Source organism: Prionailurus bengalensis, chromosome D1 (genome assembly GCF_016509475.1).
Source record: "Prionailurus bengalensis isolate Pbe53 chromosome D1, Fcat_Pben_1.1_paternal_pri, whole genome shotgun sequence".
NCBI lineage: Eukaryota > Metazoa > Chordata > Mammalia > Carnivora > Felidae > Prionailurus > Prionailurus bengalensis.
The window spans coordinates 5472044-5498573 of record NC_057346.1 but is presented as its reverse complement, the minus strand read 5'-3'; the positions used below and the strand labels follow the sequence as shown (position 1 = coordinate 5498573).

Here is a 26530-nt window from a genome sequence, read left to right as displayed (position 1 = left end):
TCTCATATTCTGCACCATTGCTACTTTGGACTGGAAAATTCTCTGTTGTGAGGAGGCTGTCCTAGGCATCTCTAGCTCAACTGAATAGATGAAAAGAATAGAAGCAGCTCCCCATCCCAGTTGTGAAAATAAAAAAATGTCTCAAGACATTGTCAGATGTTCACTGAAGGGCACAAATGTTCCTAGTTAACAACCACTGGTTTAGTGCAAAATGACCTTCTTTAGTGAGGCCATACTGGGCAGATGGATGCCAATGTTTCTGAGTGGTTAAATTATTTAAATGATGTTAAATCTTGCTGAAAGGAATCTAAATTCATCATTGAGATTTGCATGTATCTATTTTGTCTAACTGCTCGATGTTCCTGACATATTCTGAGTGAGGCAATCATTCCCTTCTTTACATGGGCAACACTTCTTGCTACCCTTCCCAATTTTGGGGAAATCTCAGTAAGTTGTCAAAAGAAATGCAGAAGATGGGCACCTGAGTGGCTCAGTTGGTTAAGCATCTGACTTTGGCTCAGGTCATGATTTCATGAGTTCAAGCCCTACATCAGGATTCAGTGCTGACAGTACAGAGCTTGCTTGGGATTCTTTCTCTCTTTCTCTCTCAAAATAAATAAATAAACTTAAAAAAAAAGAAATGAGAAGAAAAGAGAGGCTGATGATTCAGTTTATAATTTCTCAATAGTATCTCCTTCCAAAATTAAATAATTCTCTGAGTTTTGTTTCATTGTATGATAGACACAATGACAGCAAATTTGTGCTATTTGTGTGGTTACTGATATTTTTGTGCATGTTTGGTGATATTTTGTGCACAATGTTTTGTGCCTTCTAAGAGATAATCGTTTGTTTAAATGACCATTTCTCCATCCACCCTGCCCAAGGATATCAGGGTTTTTATTGCTAGCATTTTTTAGGTTATAATAATTCTAATTCTGATAATTTCATTTAAAAAACCCTCAGGTCTTTTGACAGGAGGCAGCAGTGGAACTACACAAGCCTTCTGTGTAGTGTGTGGGGGGTGCAGAGTCTTTTTCTCAAACAAAACACACAGAGTAAAGAGGCTGTGAGATGTATCTTGCCTCCTGAATAGAAAGATCAATACAGTGATCACAGGTCCAAACTGACGATCTTAGCATCTGAGATGTTTTTTAGGCAAGCCTTCATTACACAAAGTAATTTAATATAAATGGGCCTCATAAAAGCAAACCCAAGGAAATATAATAATATTGCAAAATGCTTTCTAACTTGAGAGAAGGTGCTTTATAATTATCTTGTTTAAAAGGACTATTGCCATTCAGCAGTTTTCTTTTTCTTTTTCTTCTTCTTTCTTCTTCTTCTTTCTTCTTCTTCTTCTTCTTCTTCTTCTTCTTCTTCTTCTTCTTCTTCTTCTTCTTCTCCTTCTTCTTCTTCTTCTTCTTCTTCTTCTTCTTCTTCTTCTTCTTCTTCCACCTTTTTAAATCCAAATAGATAATCACTCATCAGAACCAGGCCTATGGGGCACCTGGGTAGGGTAGTTCAGTTAGTTAAGCATCTGACTCTTGATTTTGGTTCAGGTCAAGATCTCATGGTTGTGAGATGGAGCCCCATGTCAGACTCCATGCTGACAGCACAGAGCCTGCTTGGGATTCTCTCTCTTCCTCTTCCTCTGCCCCTCCCCTACTTGTGTGAGCACCTCTCTCTCTCTCTGTCTCTCTCAAAAAAAAAAAAGAAAAGAAAAGGAAAAGAAAAAAATAGGCTTACATTTTTCAGACAGGTTTCTTAAAAAAAAAAAAGTATGGGGCACCTGGGTGGCTCAGTTGGTTAAGTGTCTGACTTTGGCTCAGGTCATGGTCTTGCCATCTGTGAGTTTGAGCCCCACATTGGGCTCTGTGCTGACAACTCATAGCCTGGAACCTGCTTCAGATTCTGTCTCCTTCTGTCTCTGCCCTTCCCCACTCATACTCTGTCTCTGTCTCTGTCTCTATCTCTCAGAAATGAACAAACGTCGACAATTTTTTTTAAAGTACTATCTATTTCTGCTTCCACTTAAAATGGAATAACAGACTGGATTTATACTTCTACCTTAAACAATTAAAAATCTGGAGGAAAAGGTACAATAGAACAGTTTTTATGACACTGGCCACTAGGCAATAGAAAACAGTGATCCCTGAGAGATAGGAAACAAATAAGATGAGACACAGGATTTCCCTGGTATGTTGCTTTGGGAACATCCAGACTGTGGTGCAAGGAGAAGCAAATCAGGAGGCATCGAACAAATCCCTGCAGTCAGAGTGGTGGAGCTCAAACTGGGGAGACCAAGGAAGCTGGAGGTCACAGGGAACCAGTAAGGAGAGAGTTGCACAAAGACCACCAGCATTCTTCCAAGGAGCTCCCTATATGTTCTGCACAACATTGATTATTGTTTCTATGTGAGAAGATTCCCTTGGCTCAACAGGGAAAAACACCTGGAAGGACTAGAGGAAAAAGTTCCTGGCCCTCACAAAGGACCTGGAAAAAATTGCCTGTTCCCATCGGGAAGACCTGAGAACCTCATAAATCATGGGCACTGGGTACAGTACTCTGGATGTTCTTGCCTCAGTAGTGGAGAATAATTAGCCCTACATGAAATACTGCTCAAGACTTGCCTAACAATTCCTAAAAAGCAAGACTTGAAAAGACTGAATTGTTTCCAAGGAACTTGACTACATCCATAGACAGAACTCAAGAATATGTTCAAGGATCTAAAAAATATCCCCACTCAACAAAGTCAAATTTGTGATACTGAACATTCAACCAAAAATTACTAGCTTGCAGCAAAGCTGAAAAATATTACCCATAATGATGAAAAAGACCAATCAAAACTGAAATAGACTAATATATGTTAGTATTAGCAGACAAGAGTTTTAAAATAGTTATTTTAACTAAATTCCATGTGTCCAAAAATTAATTTGATGCCTGAAAAAGAAAAATCCCAAATTGAACTTCTAGAGAGGAAAATCACAATGTCTGAGATTAAACATGCAGTGGATGGGGTTAGCAAAAGATTAGACATTACAAAGGAAGAGATTAATAAATCTGAAGACGTTATAATAGAAGTTATCCAAAATAAACAGAAAAAGTAATTTAAATGATTAAATTATCTGTCTTCCTTGGAAATACTTCAAGTATCCCAATATGCATATAATTGGAGTTACTGGGATAGAGGGGTGTATAGAAAACATATCTGAAGAAGAAATAGCTGAAGTTTTTCCTAACATGAAGAAAACTACAAACTCACAGATTCAAGAAACTCAACAAATCCCAAACACAAGAAGCATGAAGAAAACATCAAGGAAAATCATAACTAAATTCTTCAGGGGGTGCCTGGGTGGCTTACTTGGTTATGCACCTGACTTTGGCTTAGGTCATGATCTCACAGTTCATGAGTTTGAGCCCTACATTGGGTGATCTTGAGCCCTGCTTCAGGTGAGCTTGGGCTCTACACTCTCTGTCCCTTTCTCTCCCTCTCATTCTGCACATTGTGGGATTCTCTCTTTCTGCCCCTCACTAACTTGTGCAGTCTCTGTCTCTCTCTCAAAAAAAAATATGTTTATTAATTAAAAAATTATTTAAATAAATTTTGCAAAACTAGAAAAAGACAGAAAGAGATCTAGTACATATGAAGGAGTTAATATAAGCACGACAGCAGTGTTCTCATAGGAAACAATATACAGGAGGAGATGATGGAACAACATCACTAAAGCACTAAAAGGAAAGAAAAAGCTGTCAACCTAGAATTCCATACTCAACAAAAATACCTGGATATGAAGACAAAATGAAAACCTTTCGAAACATACAAAAGCTGAAAGAATTCATCATCATGGACCTACAGTTAAAAACATATTTGAAGAAATCTTTTAGGCAGAAGGAAATTGATAGAAAATGTAAGTCCGGATCTACCCAATGGCAACATCATGACCCTTCCTTTGAGCTTGCACTATCTATCTTGCCCCATCATGACTTGGAACATGGGAGTGCTCCTGACTCAGCTTCAGGTTTTCCAACAAGGAATATATGATGATGCATGAGGAGGAACACAATGATAAGACCTGTCCCTGACCAAACAGAGCTTCCTGACAGTCTGGGCCACTCACCTGGGAACTGTTACTGAGAGACTAATAAAAATCTATACTTTTTTAGGATTTCTGTATTTTAGAGTATTACTTATACTGCACATTGACCTTTACCTTAATTAAAACAATTATTTTTAAAGCTGTAAAGTTGTGCCTTTTAAATTAAGATCTTTACTTGGAATTTTTTTTCAACATGAAGACACAGTTGATCTGTAGCATCCTAATGGAAATGCCGTCTTTTTTCACTAATTTGAAATGCCAACTCTATTATGTATCAATCACCTGTATATACATGGAAGTCTTCCTCGACTTCCTCTTCTGTTAGTCTGTTTATATATATACTGGTGTATGTTCACACTAATAGGGAAAATTTTTATTATTTATAAATATAAGGTTATTCTTTATATATAAATATAAAAAAGAATAAAGAAAAATAATCTTTCACTAGTATTGGATTTCAAAATAAGTGTTAGAATCACTTTTTAAAAATTAGATGAAGAGGTTATTAAGAGATGCAGCTATATCACAATGATTTCAGCCTGTCTTATCAATAGTTGATGTATGCAGGAGTCTCCAGTTTTATGACAAAGGTTAGTCTCAGAATGACTTTTTGCCCTCACAAGTATAGGGACAGAAGGAGACATGGTAGTGAAGGAGTGACACTTTACTTACATAGTAGCTCCTAGGGGTCAGATTGCTTCCCTCTCTTCCACATTCCCCTGGGACTAAGGATCCCATTCCCCACTTGGTCAACATTAGCTTCAGCTATTTTGGTGTAGACCATGTACATGCAACTTCATTGCTGTAATCACACTGAAGTTTATATTGACTTCACACTGAGGACTCCTCCAAGGCATGGGACAGACTAACAGTTATCAGATTCACAGAGTGTAAAATATACAGCCCTTAATTTATTTTTCAGGATTTTCAATAGATACTTCTTGACTGGCGCAAGGGTTAAATTCTCCATAACTCCATTTTAATACAATGTTGAAGAGTTTTGACACTCTTATTCAACTTATTCAACATTTATCACTTATTTTCAACTTATTCAACATTTATTACTTACCACTGAGGGCCTACTTTGCTCTAGGTATAATATTAAGTACTGAATATTCAGCAATAAGAAAAAAGATATGGATGCTTCTCTCCTAGGACAACCCAACATTTAAACAAAATAAACAGAAATATACATATTTAATTTATAATTGTGCTTAATTTATGAAGGAAAAAATAAGGTTGTATGCGAGAGTAAATGGAGGTCAAATAATAAGTTTTTTATGTATTAGAAAATGTGTACAAATGAAAAGTGATCTGACCTTTAGTATAACCAGATTTCTGTAGCTAATTAAATACAATTTTTTCCTGTAATTTATTATTTATTCCATAGTATTCATGTTCACTGCCACCATAATGGTCCAGATACCAGGCTCACAAAAATGACCAAGACCAACTTTCTGTCTTTGAGGAGATCCTAGTTCAGTGGTTTACATAATTAGCAGTAGTACCCCTCCTTAAAAGAATTGCATACCAGAAGAAAAACATAAATATATCCTTTTCATTTTTCTTTCTTTTTCTTTTAGATGAGGATAGGCATCCACTCAGGTTCTGTGCTCGCTGGAGTTGTTGGGGTAAGAATGCCACGATATTGCCTGTTTGGAAATAATGTCACTCTGGCAAGCAAATTCGAATCAGGAAGTCACCCTCGGCGCATCAACGTCAGCCCTACCACTTACCAGTAAGTATTCTCTGGCCTCCACCTCCTCCTGTCGTTGACATTGCCTTGAGCCGATATCCTGTCATTTGTGAGACGCTGTATTTTTTGTGTTTGATCCTTTCATTCTCTGAGGTAATATGAATAGATGCACCCAGTCTGAAAGATAGCAACTGTGACACAAACGTTTATTTGCATCATGAGCAAGCATGAAGAGCCTGACTTGGCTGAGAGGAAACACAGGTTTGTCATTTTCCACAGTCATTGTCCTTCTGACAAGAGAACAAATGTTAAGTGGCTGCATCACACAAGAAGTCTTCACATTTCCAAAATGTTCCTCAGTATTTATAAAAGCCAAAGGAATGAGATAGAAAAGACATTTTGTCTACATTTATTCTTTGGAATAATTAAGATAAAAACTCTCTAAAGATAAATATATACTGGGCACAGAGTGAAACTGCAAACTCTATTTATTCTTAAAGGTCATATTTGTTAACTCGATACATACAGCTGACAGCTGAACGTATCTGTATTTTGTGCCTGGTAGATGTCCCCTCACCCACTAGATACTAAACTCCACAGGGACAGGGATGATCTCTGCTTCAGCTCATCATTATCTTCCCAGAACTTACAAAACATTTTTGGCACATAATCACTGTATAAATATTTATTGAATTATTGAAAAATGCATTGATAGGGTGGACTTCTCTAGAGTAAGAACACATGACTATCTCCTACATGTTAGACTTTGGATTTACACTAGGCATCTGTGTGCAAACTAATTTAGTGCCATGATTTGGATAACTAGGAAATCGTATTGTAAAACTGTAGAGTAGAAATAGTGGCCATTGAGTCTCCTTTATTTTATTATTTATTGTTTACTGAAGTATAATTAATATACTTCAGTTTCAAATGTGTAACATATTGCTTTGACAATTCTATACATTCCTCAGTGTTCACATGATAAGTGTAGTCAACATAAGTCTTCATAAAATGTTTTTATAGTATTATTGACTATATTCCCTCTGCTGTAGTTTTCATCTCTGTGATTTATTTATTTCACATTGGAAGTTTAATCCTTCTTAATCCTCTTTATCTATTTTATCTATCTATCTATTCCTCCATCCACCTTCCTTCTGGCAACCACCAGTTTGGTCTGTGTATTTAAACATCAGTTAGTTTGTCTCTTTTTTTTGTTTGTTTGCTTTTTAGATTCAACATACAAATGAAATCCTACGGTATTTGTCCTTCCCTGTCTGACTTGTTTCATTTAGTGTCATACACTCTAGGTCCATTAATGTTATTGCAAATGGCAAAAGCACATTGTTTTTTAATGGCTGAATAATATTCTACTGTATATGTATACCACATACTTATCCATTCATCGCTTGATGGACACTTTAGGTTGCTTCCATATTTTAGCTGTTGTAAATAATGCTGCAGTAAATATAGGGGTGCATATGTCTTTTTGAATTAGTCTTTTCTTTTTCTTTGGGTAAATACCCAGTAGTGGAATTACTGGATCATATGGTACTTCTGTTTTTAATATTTTTAGGAAACTCCACACTATCTTACAGAGTGGCTGCACCGTTTTACATTCCCACCAGCATTGCACAAGGGTTCCCTTTTCTCCACATCTTTTCCAACATGTGTTTTTTCTTGTCCTTTTGATACTAGCCATTCTGACTGGTGTGAAGTGATGTCTCATTATTTGTTTTGTTGTTTGGGGGGGGGGTGTTGGTTTTTGTTGTTGTTGTTGTTGTTGTTGTTGTTGTCTTTTTCCTGATGATGAGTGATGTTGAGCATCTTTGCATGTATCTGTTGGCCATCTGCGTGTCTATTCAGATCCTCTGCCCATTTTTAATCAGATTGTTATTTGATGTTGAGTTGTATAAGTTCTTTATCTATTTTGGATATTAACCCTTTATCAGATAGATCATTTGCAAATATTTTCTTCTATTCAGTAAGTTGCCTTTGCCTTTTTATTTTGCTTTCATTTTGCCACTTCATTGTTTCCTTTGCTGTACAAAAGCTTTTTATTTTGGTATAGTCAAAGTTTATTTTCACTTTTGTTTTCCTTGCTTCAGGAGACATACTTAGAGAAACATTGCTAAGGCTGATGTCAAAGAGATTGCTGCCTATGTTTTCTTGTAGGAGTTTCAGTTCTCATATGTAGGCCTTTAATCCATTTTGAGATTACTTTTGTATTGGGTGTAAGAAATTGTCCAGTTTCATCCTTTTGCATGTAGCTACCAGATTCCTCAAAAACATTTTTTGAAAATACTGTCTTTTCCCCATTATATATTCTTGCTCCTCTATTGTAGGTTAATCAACCATATATGAGTAGGTTATTTCTGGGCTCTTTATCCTGTTCCATTGATCTGTGTGTCTCTTTTGATGCCAGTACATCCTGTTTTTATTACTATTGGTCTGCAATATATCTTGAAATCTGAGATTGTGATACCTCTAGTTTTGTTCTCTTTCAAGATGGCTTTGGCTATTTGAGAACTTTTGTGGTTCTTTAAAAATTTTATTTGTTCTAGTTCTGTGATAAATGCTGTTGGTATTTAGAAAGAGATTGCATTTAATCTATATATTGCTTTGGGTAATATGGACATTTTACCAATACTAATTCTTTAAATCCATGAGCGTGCTATACTTTTACGTTTGTTGTTTCATCTTCAGTTTCTTTCATCAATGTTTTATAGTTTTCAGAGATTAGGTCTTTCACCTCCTTGATTAATTATTATATCCTTTCAGCGCAACTGTAAATTGGATTGTGTCCTTAAATTTTCTTTCTGCTACTTTTACATTTCTGTATAGAAATGCAACACATACTTTATATTGATTTTGTATCCTGCAACTTGACTGAATTCATTTATCACTTGTAATAGTTTTTTGTTGGTGCCTTTAGGGTTTTCTATATATAGTAACATGTCATCTATAAAGAGTGACAATTTTACTGCTTCCTTAGCAATTTGGATGCTTTTCCTTTCTTTTTCTTGTCTTATTATGATGGCTGGGAGTTCCAGAACTCCACTGAATTAAAGTGGGAGGAGTGGAACCCATATTTTGTTCTTAATGTTAGAGGAAAGGCTCCCAGTTTTTCACTATTGAATATGATGTTAGCTATGGATTTGCTGTGTACAGTCTTTATTATGTTGAGATGCTTCACTGAGTTTTTATCAGAAAAGGATGTTGAAAGTATCAAATACTATATCTGCATATCTTTACACACGGTTTTTACCCTTTCTCTTGTTAATGTGATGTGTCACACTGATTGACTTGCACATACTGAAACACCCTTACATCCCTAGAATAAAACCCTACTTGATCATGGTCACTGATTAATATATTGTTGAATTAGGCTTGCCAGTCTTTTGAGGATTTTTACCACTATGTTCATCATATATGTTGGCCTGTAGTTGTTTGTTTGTTTTGCATTTTTGTTGTTGTTGTTAGATTTTTGGTCTGGTTTTGGTGTCACACTAATGCTGGCCTTGTATGATGGATTAGGAAGTTGGTTGATTACTAATTCAATTTCATTACTAGTAATTACTCAGTTCACATTTTCTATTTCTTCCCAATACAGTTTTGGAAGGTTCTATGTTTCTGTAATTTACCCATTTGACTAAATTGTCCACTATGTTGGCATATCATTTTTCATAATATGCTCTTATCCTTTGTATTTCTCTGGTGTCAGTTGCTATTTCTTCTCCTTCATTTATGATTTTATTTGAAACCTCTCTCATTTTTTCTTGATGAATTTGGCTAAAGTGTTATCAATTTTATTTTTTTAGAAAATTGACTCTTGGTCTCATTGATCTTTTCAATTGTTCTTTTAGTCTCTATTTTGTTATTTTCTGCTCTGGTGTTTATTATTTCTTTTCTTCTTCTAACCTTGGGTTTGTTTGTCCTTTCTTTTCTTCTTAGTTTCTTTAGGTGTAAGGTTAGGTTCTTTGAAAATTTTCTTATTTCTTGAAGTAGGCCTGCTTACTATAAAATTCCATCTTACTGCTTTTGCTGTATGCCAAGGTGTTGGACTGTTGTGTTTTCATTTTCATTTGTCTCCAGGTGTTTGTTGATTTCCTCTTTGATTTCTTGGTTGACCCATTCATTGTTGAGTAGCATTTTGTTTCTCCTCCACCACATGCTGGTGTGCTTCTTCCAGATTTTTTTTCTTATAATTGATTTCTAGTATCATATTGCTGTGGTTGGAAAACATACTTGATATGAGCTCAATATTCTTATATTTACTGAGACTTACTTTATGGCCTATCATCTGTTGTATCCTGGAGATTCCATGTGCACCTAAAAAGAATATGTATTCTGCTGTTGGGAGATGGAATGTTCTGTATATTTGTCAGCTTCATCTGATAGAATGTGTGTTTCAAAGCCACTGTTTTCTTGTTGATATTTATCTGGATGATCTATCCATTGATGTAAGTGGGGTGTTAAAGCCCCCTACTACTATTGTATTACTATCAGTTTCTGCTTATATCTGTTAATATTTGCTTTATGTATTTTGGTGTTCCTATGTTGTGTGAATAGATATTTACAATTATTATATCCTCTTGATGTGTTGTTCCATTTATCATCATATAGTGCTTCATTATCTCTTGCTCTACAGTCTTTGTTTTAAAGCCTATTTTGATATGAGAATTGCTACACTGGCCCTTTGTGCAATTTAATTTGCATGGTATATGTTTTTTATCTCTTCACCTTTAGTCTGTATGTGTTTACAGGTTTGAAGTGAGATAGCTGTAGGCTGCATATAGATGGGTCTTGTTTTTTTTTTTAATCCATTCAGTCATCCGATATGTTTTGATTGGAATATTAAGACCATTTACATTTAAAGTAATGATTAGTAGGTATATACTTGTTTTTTGTTTGTTTGTTTTATAGTTCTTCCCTGTTTCTTCTTCTCTTGATCTTTTCCCTTGTGGTTTGATGGCTTTGCATAGTGTTATGCTTGACTTTCTATTTAAAAAAAATTTTTTTTAATGTTTATTTATTTTTGAAGGAGAGAGAGAGAGAGACAGAGTGTGAGTGAGGGAGGGGCAGAGAAAGAGGGAGACACAGAATCCAAAGCAGGCTCCAGGCTCTAAGCTGTCAGCACAGAGCCCGACACGGGGCTTGAACTCACAAACCGCGAGATCGTGACCTGAGCTGAAGTCGGAAGCTCAACTGAGTGAGCCACCCAAGCGCCCCTAGACTTTCTATTTTTTTCTGTAACTATTATAGGTTTTTGATTTGTTGTTACCATTGTGTTCACATATAACTTCTTTTTTGAATGTTTTTTAATGTTTATTTTTGAGACAGATAGAGAAAGAGACAGGGTGCAAGTGGGGGAGGGGCAGAGAGAGAGGGAGACCCAGAATCTAATACAGGCCCCAGGTTCTGAGCTGTCAGCACAGAGCCTGACAGAAGGCTCAAACCCATGAACTATAAGATCATGACCTGAGCCGAAGTCAGATGTTTAACCAACTGAGCCACCCACACACTGCTGTGTTCATTGTAACTTCTTAAGTATCTAGCAGTCTATATTAAGGTGATAGTTTCTTAAGTTCAAACACACTGTAAGTGCTAAATTTTTACTCACCCTCCATGTTTTATGTATATGATGTCACATTTTACATCTTTTTGTTTTGTGTATTTGACTAATTTTTGTAGATACAATTGATTTTTACCACTTTTGTGTTTTAACCTCCATACTGACTTTATTAAGTGCTAAATCTATTTTTTACCATATGTTTGCTTTACATCTCAAAATTTTCCCTTTCATAATTTTCTTATTTCTAATTATATCCTTTCCTTTACACTTAAGGAATTCTCTTTAAAACTTTATATAAGGCTGGTTTAAGGGTGATGAATCCTTTCACTTTTGTTTGGGAAATTATCTTTCCTTCTGTTCTGAATGATAGCCTTGCTGGATCAAGTATTCTTAGTGTAGTTTTGTTTTGTTTTGTTTGTTTGTTTTCTTTTAGCACTTTGTATATATCATGGCACTCCCTTCTGGCCTGCAAAGTTTCTGCTGACAAGTCAGCTGATGGCTTTAGGGAATTACACTTGTATGGAAACTTTTTTTTTATGGCATCTGTTAATATTTTCTCTTTATCATTACTTATTACTCTTTTAATCATTATTTGTCATTTTGTGGGCCTCCTGGGATCTTTCTGCTTCCTGGACCTGGATGTCTGTTTCCTTTGCCAGGTTCAGGAAGTTTTCAGCTATTATTTCTTCTAATAAGTTTTTTTTTCCTTCTTTATCTCTTCTCCTTCTGAGATCCCTATACCGTGAATGTTATTACACTTGATATTGTTGAGTTCCCTTAACCTTTTCTCATTTATTGTTATTTCTTTTTCTTTTTGCTGTTCAGCTTGGATGCTTCCCATTACATTGTCTTACAGTTTGCTGATCCATTTTTCTGCATCCTCTCGTCTGCTATTGATTCTCTGTAGTATATTTTTTATTTTATTAATTGAATTCCTTATCTCTGAGAGGTTATTTTTTCTATTTTCTTCTTGTTGAAATTCTCACTTATTTCATCCACTCTTTTCCAAAATCCACTGAATATCTTTATGACCATTGCTTTGAATTCTTTATCAGGCATATTGCTTATCTCTGTTTCATCTAGTTTATTTTAATGATAGTATCTTGTTCTTTCATCTGGTACCTATTCCTTCATCTCATTTTGCACGACTCTTTGTGTTTGTTTCTATGTATTATGTCAGCCATGTCTCCTGGTCTTTAAAGTAGCGGCCTTGTGTAGAAGAGGGCATGTGGTGTCCTATAGTAATGTCCCCCTGATCACCAGAACCATTTGCTCCAGGAATGTCCCCTCTGTGGGCTGCATGCACGTCCCATTTTGGCTGAGCCATGATTGTCTCTATCCCAGCCTGTTGCAAGACTAGCTTTGCCTGCTGTTTGTGTACTATTGGGTGGTGAATGTGGGGCGGGGAGGTGGTGGTTAGTTTCCTCAATGTTGAGAGGCCCGAGGCTGCTGTGGGCTCTTTAGTGGGCAGGGTTAGAAGTCCAGCTGACTGTCTTCAGCTGGGATTTGTGCCAGAACTGCAGGTACATCAAAGGGCAGGGCTTTCTCCCTGCAAATCTCAGAGACCGTTATTGGTGAATGGGGCCAGTGGTCTACAGTTAGCATCTCTGCCACAGCTATTGGAACACCAAATGGCAGGGCTTACTCCCCCAGCAGACAGCTAAGAGGCCAGGATGCTGGAACTGAGGGCACTGGGGTGTGTGGTTATCTTATCCCTTCCCCAGGGCAGGAGTCACTTTGGAGTGGTACTTGTCTCTGCTGGAGCTGCTTACAGGGTGTTGCAATGCAGGAGCTGCTTTGGAGTGATGTCTGCTAAGTTGAGTGGGTTGGATCAGTGTAGCCGGAAAGGAATGTGAAAGCTGGGTGCACAGGGCTAGCAAGGTAGTGGAGAGTGTTATCATTGGCTCCTGCAAGTTTCCAGCTACCTAGGCTGGGGGAGGAGAAGAAAAATGATGCCCACCAGCGCTCTTCTTCCTCAAGAAATCTCTTGAAGATCTCTGCCCCTCCAGAACACATTCCAAGATTAGTAAATAAATCTCCTTTACATATATCCAAGCTCTTTTAAACTGTTGCTTCTGCGATGTTTCTCAGGGTTGAGTTACCACACTGAGTTTCCTACTGCCCTCTATGCTTGTGACATACCTTCCATTGATAGTTAGTCTCACTGGAAGTTTGGTTCCCAACTTTAGCTCCACCGTGCCTACGCTTTTCATTCCTCTCTGGGATTAGTTGTGGAGGGTCTGCTCTGCCAGTCTTCAGGCTGTTTCCAGAGTCAGTTGTGCAGATGTGGCCATTATCTTAGCATGTCCTTGGGCTGAGGGGAGCTCAGGGTCCTCCTACTTTGCCATCTTCTCTGAGTTTCCCTTGGGTTTTAAATTGTATCTAAAACAAACACCCTGAGACAGAAAATGTGAATATATAGATAATGATAAACAAAATGGTGATATTTTGAACCTTTTGATATATCTGTAGAGAGAGAGGTTAGTCTTTTAGATGAAAGATATATATGCAGATTTCTGAGGTGATGAGAAAGGGAACTGAAATTTCAAATATAAACTTGAAAGTTGCATAAGAACTACCTGTCATTTAGAGGGTATTTACATAAGGGTTTTGCCTCTTTTAAATTTCTTCCATTTTTTTCTAACACAATTCTGGGCATACTACAGATGATTTGACAGTTTCCATCTTAAAATTTTTCTATTTTAAAAAATGACATGTAAAGAATGGATTAACTGTTTGAGGAGTTCGTGCCCTGAACTGAGACAGGACAGATGTAGCTGGCTTTGTTTACACATAAGCAGTAAAGGAAACCTTGCAAGCCACACAGGATCTGTGCCTTTGGGTGCTGTTTCTATCATCATCTTTTTCACATTGAGTTTGCGATGATCCTCGGTGGTCAATAAGGTCCTCAGGCTTGAATCATTTCAACCAAAACATTTTATTCTGTTATTGTCTACCTCCATCCCCCCACCAAAGAAAACAAGTGGAGCCATGGCCAGACACATTGAGCTGCCATATGGATAGATTCTAAAAGATATTTTTTCTGATTGGGCCCAAATCCTGTCATTCCTACTAATACTTTATGCAAATATTTTTACTTTTATTCTATTTTACAAAAAAACCCCTTTCCTTCCTCTTTCCCCGCGTTTCCTCCTCCTTCCCTTCTTTCAAGAAACATTTGTTGAGAACCTCCTACATTCCAAGCAGTATGATAGGCACTAACATTATAAGGATAAACAGCATAAAAACCATCTCTACCCTCAGGGACAAGATCAGAGACTAGATGATAAATGTACCTGAGCAAAACAAATTAATTTAAACAGACTAGTGCTGAGGTGAAGAAACCCCAATTAGACTATTGGAGCAAGAGGAGGAGTGGGCTAAAACGAAGCCGGTACATCATGTTAAGAGGTTTCAGCCTAACGCCAAGTGCAAGGAAGTATATTGAAGTCTTTTAAGCAGAGGAGTGACTCGACCAGATTTGTGCTTTAAAAATGACGAAGATGGTGGAAAGGAGAACAGATCAGGTGGTACATAGGGGCAGCACTCCATTGATTGAAAGTGGGTAATCCTACCCCCATTGCATTGCTGGGAGCACAGCTTAGTTATACTGAGGATTCCTAACCTTTGGCTATTTCACCTTGTCTTCCCAAGCTTCAGAAGAACAGGTGGTCTTACTGACCTTTGACATCCATGTAAATCTGGGATACCATTAAAAACACTGTACCTGGGGTCCTGGTAATGATCTCAGTATGACTGGGTTTTCAGAGTCTGGATCAGTTGGTTTAGCCTGTGCTACTTTGCACAGTTGACTCATGTCTGATTGTTGTGTTCTACACTGCACAAGGTGATTTATGAACCCACAAGTGTGGAGTGTACCTCCCCTTTCCTAGGATACTGAAAGTGGAACACCAGGATTAAATTCTCAGGAACGTTCCCTACAAGGAGGCAAAATTACACTTTTTAGAGCAAATAGGAACTTGTGATATAAAACTCAAAGTTTAGCTCATGAGAGCTTGAAGTTTCTAGTTTTCTTTCCTGAATTCAATCCTGTAGAATGCTCTGTCTGGTTATCTGGAAATCTTCAGAGAGGTTTATGTTCACTTTGTTTTTAGTAAGACTATATGATCATCATAAACACGTGTGAACCATTTGCATATTATGATGAACTGAAATAATTTTCTCAATTATTCATTCCAAACACATTTTGCCCAAAATAGTAGTTTTATGAAATCACTGAACTTTTACAAATATTTTGAAGTACTAAAAATTAAAAGAAATAATACTCATGACCCCACCACTTGGTTTAATACTTTATTTGCCTCAGATATTAATAAAATAAAACTTTTCCTTTGGAATTTTTACTCCCTTTTATTGTGACAAACACCACCATGAATTTGATATATTTCAAAGTTCACTGTTTTATACATTAACTTTCTCAAAAATATCCATAAACAATAGAATTTTATATATTTTTATTTGCATGAGTGATAACACAGTATATGAAAATTTCTCAAACATTGGTTTTTATGTAAAAAATGTCATATATCTAAGATCGATACATGATGGAACATAAGCGCTAGTTCATCTACTGCAACATTCCATTGTATGACTACACTATATTTTAATACTTATTCATCTGCTCCTCTATTGATCAACACCTAATTGTTTTTTCCTAGTTGTTAACTATGACAAAGTGTGTTCCTATGAACATTATGTACCTGTAATTACTTAACTCACTTTACATTTCATGTCATATAAATTGAGTGTCTTATACATATAAGAGTTGGAATTAGAGTACTTCACAATTTTGTAGACATAAGGAATAACACTTTAAAAATCAGAGCTACAAGGTCTATATGGTAATCTTCACTTTTTTAGACTCTTCGTGTGTGAGTCATCTTGTTGCATACAGTAATGGCCAAGAACCGTTCCTTCTTCACCTAGAGCAGTTCATTGCTTGTTTTAGTTCTGGAAAAAAAGGTAGCCATTGATTTTTTAAGTTTTCCATATTTGATGTTTTTCCCTTTTTCTCTAATGAATGTGAAGCTTATACTCATCTTTATTCCCACTCATCCCAGTTTTGAAATAATGCACACATGATAAACACTTGTCTTTTACCATTACGTTACTGATCTTTGGAACTAAAATAATTGATTATATTTAGGATAGTGGGAGCAAATTTTGAGATGGCTTGAATTATCAAATGATTTGCCTGAGCAAAATCCATTTCCTTGCTAATTGCAAACTAAAAATGTGCAAAGACTCTTTAATTACTGCAATAGAAGTTTTCCTTAACCTTCAAACATTTTTCTTTTCTTATTTTACAGTTGATCTACTTCTGGGCTTTTCAAAATACCTATTTTTCATTCACTGTCAAAGTCCCCTTCTGCTAAAACCCAGTTACCTACTAACTCCTGCTCATCATGTTAGGAGATCTACAGTGGACAAGATGAGGTAGTGGTTGAGTGTACAAATTCCACTATCAGAGTGCCTATGTTGGAATCCAGGCTCTAAATATCTGTGTACAGTTTAGCAACTTAATTGCTTTGGATCCAGTTTTCTCATCTTAAAAATGGGTACCTATTCCTGATGATTATCATTGGGATTAAACATGTTGTTTATAAATCTCCTAATACTTGGAACACAGTTGGAATTCATTTATTGCTTCATCCCATTCTTTTTTTTAAATTATTGTTGACACACAATGCTAGATTAGTTTCAGGTGTACAGCTTAGTGACTCAACAAGTGTATACCTTGTTATGTTCAACACAAGTGTAACTACCATCCATCACCATACAACATGCTACAATACCACCTACAATATCCTCTATGCTCTATTTTTTATTCCCATGACTTCCTCATTCAATAACCAGAAGCCTGTATCTATCTCCCACTGCCCTTCACCCATCCCCTCCATCCCTAACTCCTTCCCCTCTGGCAATTACTAGTTTGTTCTCCATATTTATGGGTCTATTTTTGCTTTTTTTTTATTTGCTTGTTTTACTTCTTAGATTCTACGTTTAAGTGAAATCATATGGTATTTGTCTTTCTCTGTCTTATTTCCCTCAGCATCATACCCTCCAAGTCTATCCATGTTGCAAATGGCATGAGCTTATTATTATTATTGTTATTATTACTTTGGTGGCAGAATACTATTCAGTTGTATATATACCACATCCTCTTTATCCATTCACCTATGAATGGACATTTGAGTTGGTGCCATACATTAGCTATTGTGAATATTGCTGCCATAAACATGGGGGTGCATATATCTTCTGGAATTAGTATTTTTATTTTCTTTGGATAAACACCCAATAGTGGGATTAATGGATTCATATGGTTTTTCTAGTTTTAATTTTTGAGGGACCTCCATACTGTTTACCACAGTGGTTACACCAAGTTACATTCCCACCAATAGTGCATGAGGGTTCTCTTTTTCTTAACACCCTCACAAACACTTGCTATTATTTTGTCTTTTTGATAGTAGCCATTATGACAGGTGTGAGGTGGTATTTCATTGTGGTTTTGATTTACATTTGCCTGATGATGAGTGACGTTGAGCATCTTTTCATGCGTCTGTTGGCCATACCTGTGTATCTTCTTTGAAGAATGTCCAGTCAGGTCCTCTGCCCAGTTTTTAAATCAGATTTTTTGTTTTTGTTTTGTGTTTATTTGTATAAGTTCTTTATTTTGGCTCTTAACCCCTTATCAGATATATCATTTGCAAATACATTCTCCCAGGGAGTAGGTTGACTTTTTTACTGTGCAAAATCTTATTTTGGTGGAGTCCCAATGCTTTATTTTTGATTTTTGTCTTCCTTGCCTGAGGAAACATATCTAGAAAACTGCTGCTAAGGTTGATGTCAAAGAGATTAATACCTGTATTTTCTTCTAAAATTTTTATGGATTTGGGCCTCACATGTAAGTCTTAAGTCAACTGTGAGTTTATTTTTATGTATGGTGTAAGAAAGTGGTCCAGTTTTCCCAGCACTATTTATTGAAGAAACTGTCTTTACCCCATTGTGTATACTTGCCTTCTTTGTTGTAGATCATTTAACCATTTATGTATGGGTGTGTTCCTGGAGTCTCTATCCTGTTCCATCTGATCTGATTTTCGTGCCAGTACCATCCTGTTTTGATTACTATAGCTTTGTAGTATATCTTAAAATCTGTGATTGTGATACCTCTACCTTTGTTCCTTTTCAGCATATTTTGGGTTATTCAAGGTCTTTTGTGGTTCCATACACATTTTAGGATAATTTGTTGCACAAATAAATGGACAAATAAAATGTGTTCCATACACATTTTAGGATAGCATTTTGTGAAACATGCTATTGGTATTTTGATAGGGATTACATTGAATCTTTAGATTGCTTTGGGTAGTGTGGACATTTAACATTAATTCTTCCACTCCATGAGCATTTAATTTTTTTGTGCTTTCTTGAATTTCTTTCATCATTTCTTTTTAATAATTTTCAGAATATAGGTTTTTAACCTCCTTAGTTCAGTTTATTCATAGGTATTTTATTCTTTTTGTGCAAATATAAAGGTAATTGTCTTAATTTCTCTTTCTACTACTTTGTTTTTAGTGTATAGAAATGCAGCTGATTTCTGTGTTAATTTTATATCTTGCCTCTGTTTTGATTTTATTTGTCAGTTCTAATAGTTTTGGGTGCTGTCTTTAGGGTTTTCTATATAGTATCATGTAATTTACAATAGTGAGAGTTTTACTTCTTCCTTACCAATCTGGATGAGTTTTACTTCTTTTTCTTGCCTGATTGTTTCACTAGGACTTCCATTACTACACTGAGTAAAAGTGGCATACTGGACATCCTTGTGTTGTTCCTGATCTTATAGGAAAAGCTGTCAGTTTTTCACCATTGAGTGTGATATTAGCTGTGGGTTTTTCATATGTGACCTTTATTATGTTGAAGTATGTTCCCTCTAAACCTACTTTGTTGAGTTTTATCATGAAAGGATGTAGAATTTTATTAAATTTTTTTTCTATATCTATTAAGATGGGAATTCACTTTGTTACTGTGGTGTATTGATTGATTTGTGGATATTGAACCAACCGTGCATTCCTAGAATAAATCCCACTTGATTGTGGTGAATGATCCTTTTAATGTATTGTTGAATGAGGCTTGCTAATATTTCGTTGAGGATTTTTACATATACATTCATCAGAGATATTGGCCTGTAATTTTCTTTCTGTGGTGTCTTTGTCTGGTTTTAGTATTAGGGTAATGCTGTCCTTGTAGAATGTATGTGGAAGTTTTACTTCCTCTTTTATTTTCTTTTTAAAGAGAGAGTGAGAGAGAGAGAGCATGAATGTGCAAGTAGGGAAGAGGCAGAGGGAGAGAGAGAGAGAGAGAGAGAGAGAGAGAGAATGAATCTTAAACAAGCTCCATGCCCAGCACAGAATACATTTAAGGGTTCCATCTAATGATTGTGAGATCATGACCTGAGCCAAAATCAAGAGTCAGATGCTTAACCAACTGAATGACACAGGTACCCCAGAGTCTTCTACTTTTTGGAATAGTTTGAGAAGAGTAGGTATTAACCCTTCTTCAAATATTAGGTAGAATTCATCTGTGAATCTATCTGGTCCTGGACTTTGTTTCTTGTTTTGTTTGTTTGTTTTGATTAGTAAGAAAATTGAATTGGTAATCAGTCTGTTCAGATTTTCTATTTTTTTCTGGTTTAGTTTTTGGAGATTGTATGTATCTAGGAATGTAAGTTGTCCAATTTGTTGGCATATATTTTTTTGTCATGGTATCTTAAAATCCTTTGTGTTCCTGTGGTGTAGGTTGTTATTTTCCTCTTTTATTTCTGAGTTTCATTATTTTGGCTGTCTCTCTGTTTTACTTGATGAGTCTGGTTAAAGGCTTATCAATTTTGTTTATCTTTTCCAAGAATTAGCTCTTGGTTTTATTGGTCTTTTCTTTTATTCTTCTCACTCTCTATTTCCACTATGATCTTTATTATTTCCTTCCTCCTGTTAAATCTGGGGTTCATTTGTTCTTCTTTTCTTCTCCCTTTAGGTGTAAGGTTAGATTGAGATTTTTCTTGTTTCTTGAGGTAGGCCTATATCACTATTAACTTCCCCTGCTTTCACTGTGTCCCAAGGATTTGGGACCATTGTGTTTTCACTTTTGTTTGCCTCCATGTATTTTTAAATTTCCTCTTGCATTTCCTACTGACCTATCGGTTGTTTAATAGCATGTTGTTTAATCTCCAGGTAGTTCTGTTTTGTCCTGGTTTTTTTCTTGTAATTATTTTCTTTTTTGTTGTTGTTATGCTGTTGTTTTTTTAACAATGAAACATCTTGTAATTATTTTCTAGTTTTATATTATTGCAGTCAGAAAAGATACTTGATATGATTTCAGTCTTCTTAAATTTATTGAGACTTGGTTTGTGGCTTAACATGCTGTCTATCCTGGAGAATGGTCCATGTGAACTTGCAAAGAATTTTATGTTCTGCTGTTTGTGGATAGAACATTCTGTATATATCTGTCAAGTCCATCTGGTCTAAAATGTCATTTAATGACACTGTCTTCTTATTTATTTGCTGCCTAGATGATCTATCCATTGATGTAAATGTGGTGTTAAAGTCCCCTACCATTTCTGGATTATGGTCAGTTTTTGTGTTTATATCTGTGAATATTTGCTTTATGTATTTAGGTGCTCTCATGTTAGATGCATAGTTATCTATTTTTAATTTTTTAAATGTTTGTTTATTTTTGAGAGACAGTGTGTGTGCAGGGGAGGGGCAGAGAGAGAGGGAGACACAGAGTCCCAAGCATGCTCCAGGCTCTGAGCTCGCAGCACAGAGCCCAATGCAAGGCTTGAACCCATGAACCATAAGATCATGACCTGAGCTGATTGGGGGAGGGGGGTGATACTTAACCAAGTGAGCTATGCAAGTGCCCTGGGGGCATAGATATTTACATTTGTTATAACCTCTTATTCGACTTATCCTCTAATCATAATGTAGTGCCTTTGTCTCTTAATGCAGTCTTTGTTTTGAAGCCTATTTTGTCTGATATAAGTATTGCAGTCCTGGGTATCTTCTTTTCTGTTCTTTTGTGTGTGTGTTGTTTTGTTTTGTTTTGCTCCCATTTCCATGGTATATATTTTTCCATGTCTTCAAATTCAGTCTGTATGTAGTTTAGGTCTGAAGTGAGTCTGCTGTAGGTAGTATATAGATGGGTCTTGTTTCTTCATCCATTTTATCACACTGTATGTTTTATTGGAGCATTTCAACCATTTACATTTAAAGTAATAATTGATAGGTATATACTTATTGGCATCTTGCTAATTGTTTTGTGGTTGTTTTGTAGTTCTTCTCTGTTCCTTTTTCTTCTTTTGTTCTCTTTCCTTGCGATTGGTGACTTTAGTGTTATGCTTGGCTTTATTTTATCTATTATAGGTTTTTGCTTTCTGGCAACTATGAAGTTTATATATAACATCCTAAGTATATAGCATTCTATATTAAATATTGATGGTAACTTAAATTTGAACACACTGTAAAATAATTTCATTTTTACTACCAGCCTCCACATTTCATATATATGTTGTCCTCCTTTAACCTTTGTAAGTCCCTTTAACTAATTTTTGATACAATTGATTATACTACTTTTATTTTTTAACCTTCATACTAGCTTTATAAATGATTGATCTACTACTTTTACTGCGTTTACTTGTACCTATGAAATAATTTGCTTTCATAATTTTCTTCTAATTATAGACTTTTCTACTTGAATAAGTCCTTTTAACATTGCTTCTAAGGCAGGCTTAGTGCCTTCTTCTAAGGCAGAATCTTCTATTCTGTTTGATAATTTTATGGTGTTGGGTGTAGGGGTGTTTTTTTTTTTTTTATTCAGCACTTTGAATATATCATGCCACTCCCTTTTGGCCTGCAAAGTTTCTCCAGAATAATCAGGCGGTAGCCATATAGAGTGTTTGTAGTACACAAGTAATTGCTTCTCACTTGCTGATTTTAAATTCTCTCTTTACGTTTCATGGTGTGGTCCTCCTTGGGTTCATCTTGTTTGGAATGTTCTGTGTTTCCTGGACCTGGTGGTCTGTATCCCTTTCCAGGTAAGGGAGGTTTTCAGTCTTTCTCTCTCTCTCTCTCTTTTCATGTTGGGACCTTCATAATGTAATGTTTGTTTACTTACTGTCCTAGAGAGCCTTTAACCTATTCTCACTTCTCCTTATTCCTCTTCCTTATTAGGTGATTAAGTGCTTTCCATTAGCCTGTCTTCCAGATCACTGATCCATTCTTCTGCCTCTTCTAATATACAGTTGACCCCCTGTATTTTTCATTTCAGTTATTGTATTTTTCCACTTTAGTTCTTTTTTCTATTTTCTATCTCTTGAAGTTCTGAGCTCATCCATTCTTTCCAGTATGGTGAACATCTTTATGACATCACTTTCAACTCTTTATCAGCTAGATTACTCATCTCCAATATCACTTCTTTTTATTAGGTTTTGTCTTGTTCTTTCATTTGGAACATTTTCCCCCTTTCCTTATATTGCTTGACTTTCTGTGTTTTTATGAATTAGAAGAAAAATTACTTCTCCCAAACATAAGGGAATGGTCTTGTGTATTGTTGTGCTTTGTGTAGACTGCGTGTGCCTGGTGACTGTGGCAGACAGGGGTTTTGGATGTGATAGACTGGGGATCTTGGAGCACTCCTTGCTGAGGCTTTCCTGAAGGGAAATATGGAGCTATAGTGGGTGCAGGCCAAGGCAGTTCCAGGCTGTCTGTGCAGAGGGTGCCCTGGTAGGACAGCTGCAGTGGAAGTGGTTGCAAGCCAGGGGATCCTGGGAATCTCTGCACAAAGGATACCCAGGTAGGATGTCTAAAGTGGGTTCAAGCCAGAATGTTATGGGGCTTTCCATACAAGGGGTGCCCTAACAAGGCAGCTGGAGCTGAGGTAGACACAGTGCTACAGGGTGTTCTGGACAGGGTGCTCTCCAGGGTGTGCACATAGAAAACACCCTGGTAAGCTGACTGGAGCCTAAGTGAGCATGGGTGGTCCTCTGGTACCCTCTGTTGGGGGTGCCCTGGTATGTCCTTTGGAGCCTAAGTGGTACTGGCCTAGAGCTGTAGTGAGCACTATCCTGGGCTGCTCTCGAGGTGGAGGGGGAACATAAATAGTGATGCTCTTTAGCCCTTCCAAACCAGAGTTCCAGCAGCTCCCCCACCCTCCCCGCCTCCATTACCCCACCATTTGCCAGGCTTCTTGGGCTGGTTCCTTTACTTTCTAGTTGCCCTTTTAAATCAAAACTTTTTTTGTACGTGGTCCAAGGTCCCTCAGGGGTATTCATATCCGCTGCGGTTTACAGTGTTGGGGTGGGGTTCCCATCCTTACCATGTCGCTGTTTCTCTTGCTCTTCTCTCTGTGGTCTACCTTTTGGTGTGCAGAAGCTGTCCAGTCAGCCCTCAGTTCTTCTGCAGGAGGAACTGCTCTGTAAGTAGGTATAGATTTGGTGTGTTTATGAATAAGGTGAGTTTGGGGTCTTCCCATATCTCCATCTTGGACCAGGACTCTATGCTGTCATTTCCATGAAGGAATAGGTCATCTTATTTCTGGACTTAATTCTCATATTTTATAAATTTTTCCATGTTGAATGATGTGTGATAGTTGGATTATAGGCCTCATCTGGAAATCCCAAAGAAATCCCAAAAGAAATCCCAAAGAAATTTGGTAATTTGGCCAAAGCCATTTTAAGCCATGACTCAGATCTGAACTAGCAATCAGCTTAATCCTACAAGTTTCCATTAGCAAAGGCCTCTTCCTGATGACTAAGTCATAGTAATGTGATTTTTAAAAACCTACCTATTTCCTTTGCAAATGCCCACATTTAACCAGAGACACATAATTATATACATGTTAATTAGGTTACTACAGACTTTCTGGCTTAAATGACACAAGTTTATTATCTTTCCATTTTGTAGAACAGAATTCTAACACGGGTATCCCTGGGATAACGTTGTCATTATGACTGCAATCTTTTCTGGAGTTTCTAGTTGATCATCTGTTTTCTTCTCAGCTTCTAGAGGCCACTTGTATTCCTTGGTTCATTGCTTCCCTTCCCCATTATCAAGTCAGGAATATTGCATCTTTATTATGCTGTTTCTATTCATCACATCCCTTGCTCCCTCTTCCACTTTTGAGGACCTTGTGATTACAGTGACTGGGTCCACTGGATAATCCAGCCACCTGAATTCATCTTTGCCAGGTGTCCAAATATAATCCATTTCCAGACATTAGGCCATGGGCTTCTTTTATTTATTTATTTTTTTTTAGCAGCACAGGAACTGTTTATTCTGCATGTAACAAGGGAAAAATCTCAGGACTAAATATGCCTAAAACTATAGCCCTGTCATTTTGTGCTGCTTTAACAAAGTGCCATTGTCTGGGCAGCTTATAGACAACATAAATGTATTTCTCACAGTTGTGGATGCCAGAAGTCCAAGATCACAGTGCCAGCATTGTTGGGTTCTGTTGAGAGCTTCCCTATGGCTTTCTGATAGCTTCTCTCTCATTTTGTCTTCACGTAGCAGAAAGAAAGAGTCCCATAGGACTCTCTTAAGGGCACAAATCTCATTCATGAGGTCTCAACCCTCACAAACTTAGCCTAGTTGTAACTCCATCCCAAAGGTCCCACTTCCTAATACCGTCACATAGTGGGGTAGGATTTAAACAAATTAATTCATTCCATAACAAGGAATGAATTACACTTTTATATTTAAGAAGAAGTGGAGTCCTTTGCTTGAGAAGGATGTTAAGGAAAAGTTATAAGAAACATGGAATTTTTATAGAGATGTCTGCAGACATAGTTACCCCCTGAATAATCTCTTAAAAAGTTGGGCACTCATGAGGTTGTAATCCTTAACATCAATAGAAGACCAGCACCAAGCATAAGGCTCCACAAACCACGTTGTGCAGGCTTGAGTTTGTTGTAGTGCATAGACCCAGTTCTCCTGTGTTCTGCACTAGGAATCTCATCTTGGTTCAGGGATTACTTTGCTGTGTAATTTTTTTGCAAACAGGATAATGTTTCTGGGTTTGGTCTCTTAATCTCTACAATGAGGTGGTGGTGACCAAGATGGTCTCTAAAATATCTTTTAGCCCATGTGTCTATTTTTCAGGTAAGAGGAAAGTGAGACTTTGGTTAAATAAGTCAACAAGAATGCATGGCTAGATAAGTGTGGAGTAAGAATTCAATTCATACTCTAGAGCCTTATACTGGGCTGCCTGCATTCTTCTCCTTGGCTAAACCATCTCTGCTGGTCAGTAATGAATGATATGGAATGATAATCTCTGAATAGGACTTACCTTGATAAGTGGATTTTCTCTGCAAAAGAGTGGTGCAGAGAGCAAAAGGGAGGAAACCAGAATCAGGAAGGGGATCTTGTTCTTGTTCCTTTCCTGTCTCTTGGTACCCTGGAGTTTTCTTCATACTCCGGATGGTGAAGAAGAGGTATGTTCTTCTGAAAATATTTACTTGGTGTCTCCATACTTCTACCCACATTGGTTTCTCTAACTCTGGATCGGAACCCAAGTGTATATGACAACGATGTGTCAAATACAGTTCTCCATGTTAAACAGCAAACTGTCTTTTGTTTATGGGAACTTGTCTCTAATGCATATAATAAAATCACTAATAATATTGGCAATTTTCCAGAATGCACCTTTCTTCTGTACTGAGATATGTGTGGAATAATAGAAGAAAGATGGTTACTTGTGTATATTTTTCTGTCCATGTAAATGTTAGTAGTTACTAACACTAGTTCAGAACACTAGCTGGAAAATTTTCTATGCCTTTTGTTGGTATAATTATTATACAAGAAAGAGTTACTATATTTTAGATACTTAATCTTTATACAGATACTAAATGTAGGGGAAGATTCCCAAAAAGCTTCAGAAAATTCCTATCTAGTAGTTTACCTGTAGTTTTCTGTTTTTTAAAAATCAAAATGCTCATGCACTAGGCATTTGATGTTTAAAGAAAATGAGAAGTATTTGGCCCATTATTTTATACTGTCCTGTTAGTCTTTTAAGTGAATTTATTGATCATCTTATCCATCGTAGAAGCACCAAAACAGTAAACACTGTATTTTACAAAAAAAAAAAAATAGTAATAAC

At 36.6% G+C, this 26530-nt stretch overlaps 1 protein-coding gene across 1 annotated transcript in view; it reads left to right on the top strand.

Moving 5' to 3' along the window:
* Positions 1–26530, top strand: part of GUCY1A2 (guanylate cyclase 1 soluble subunit alpha 2) — a 338257-nt gene that overhangs the window by 274974 nt on the left and 36753 nt on the right. Inside the window, exon 7 of the mRNA XM_043579224.1 lies at positions 5678–5832. Coding sequence (XP_043435159.1) covers positions 5678–5832 — 155 coding nt within the window. The remainder of the gene's footprint in view (positions 1–5677; positions 5833–26530) is intronic.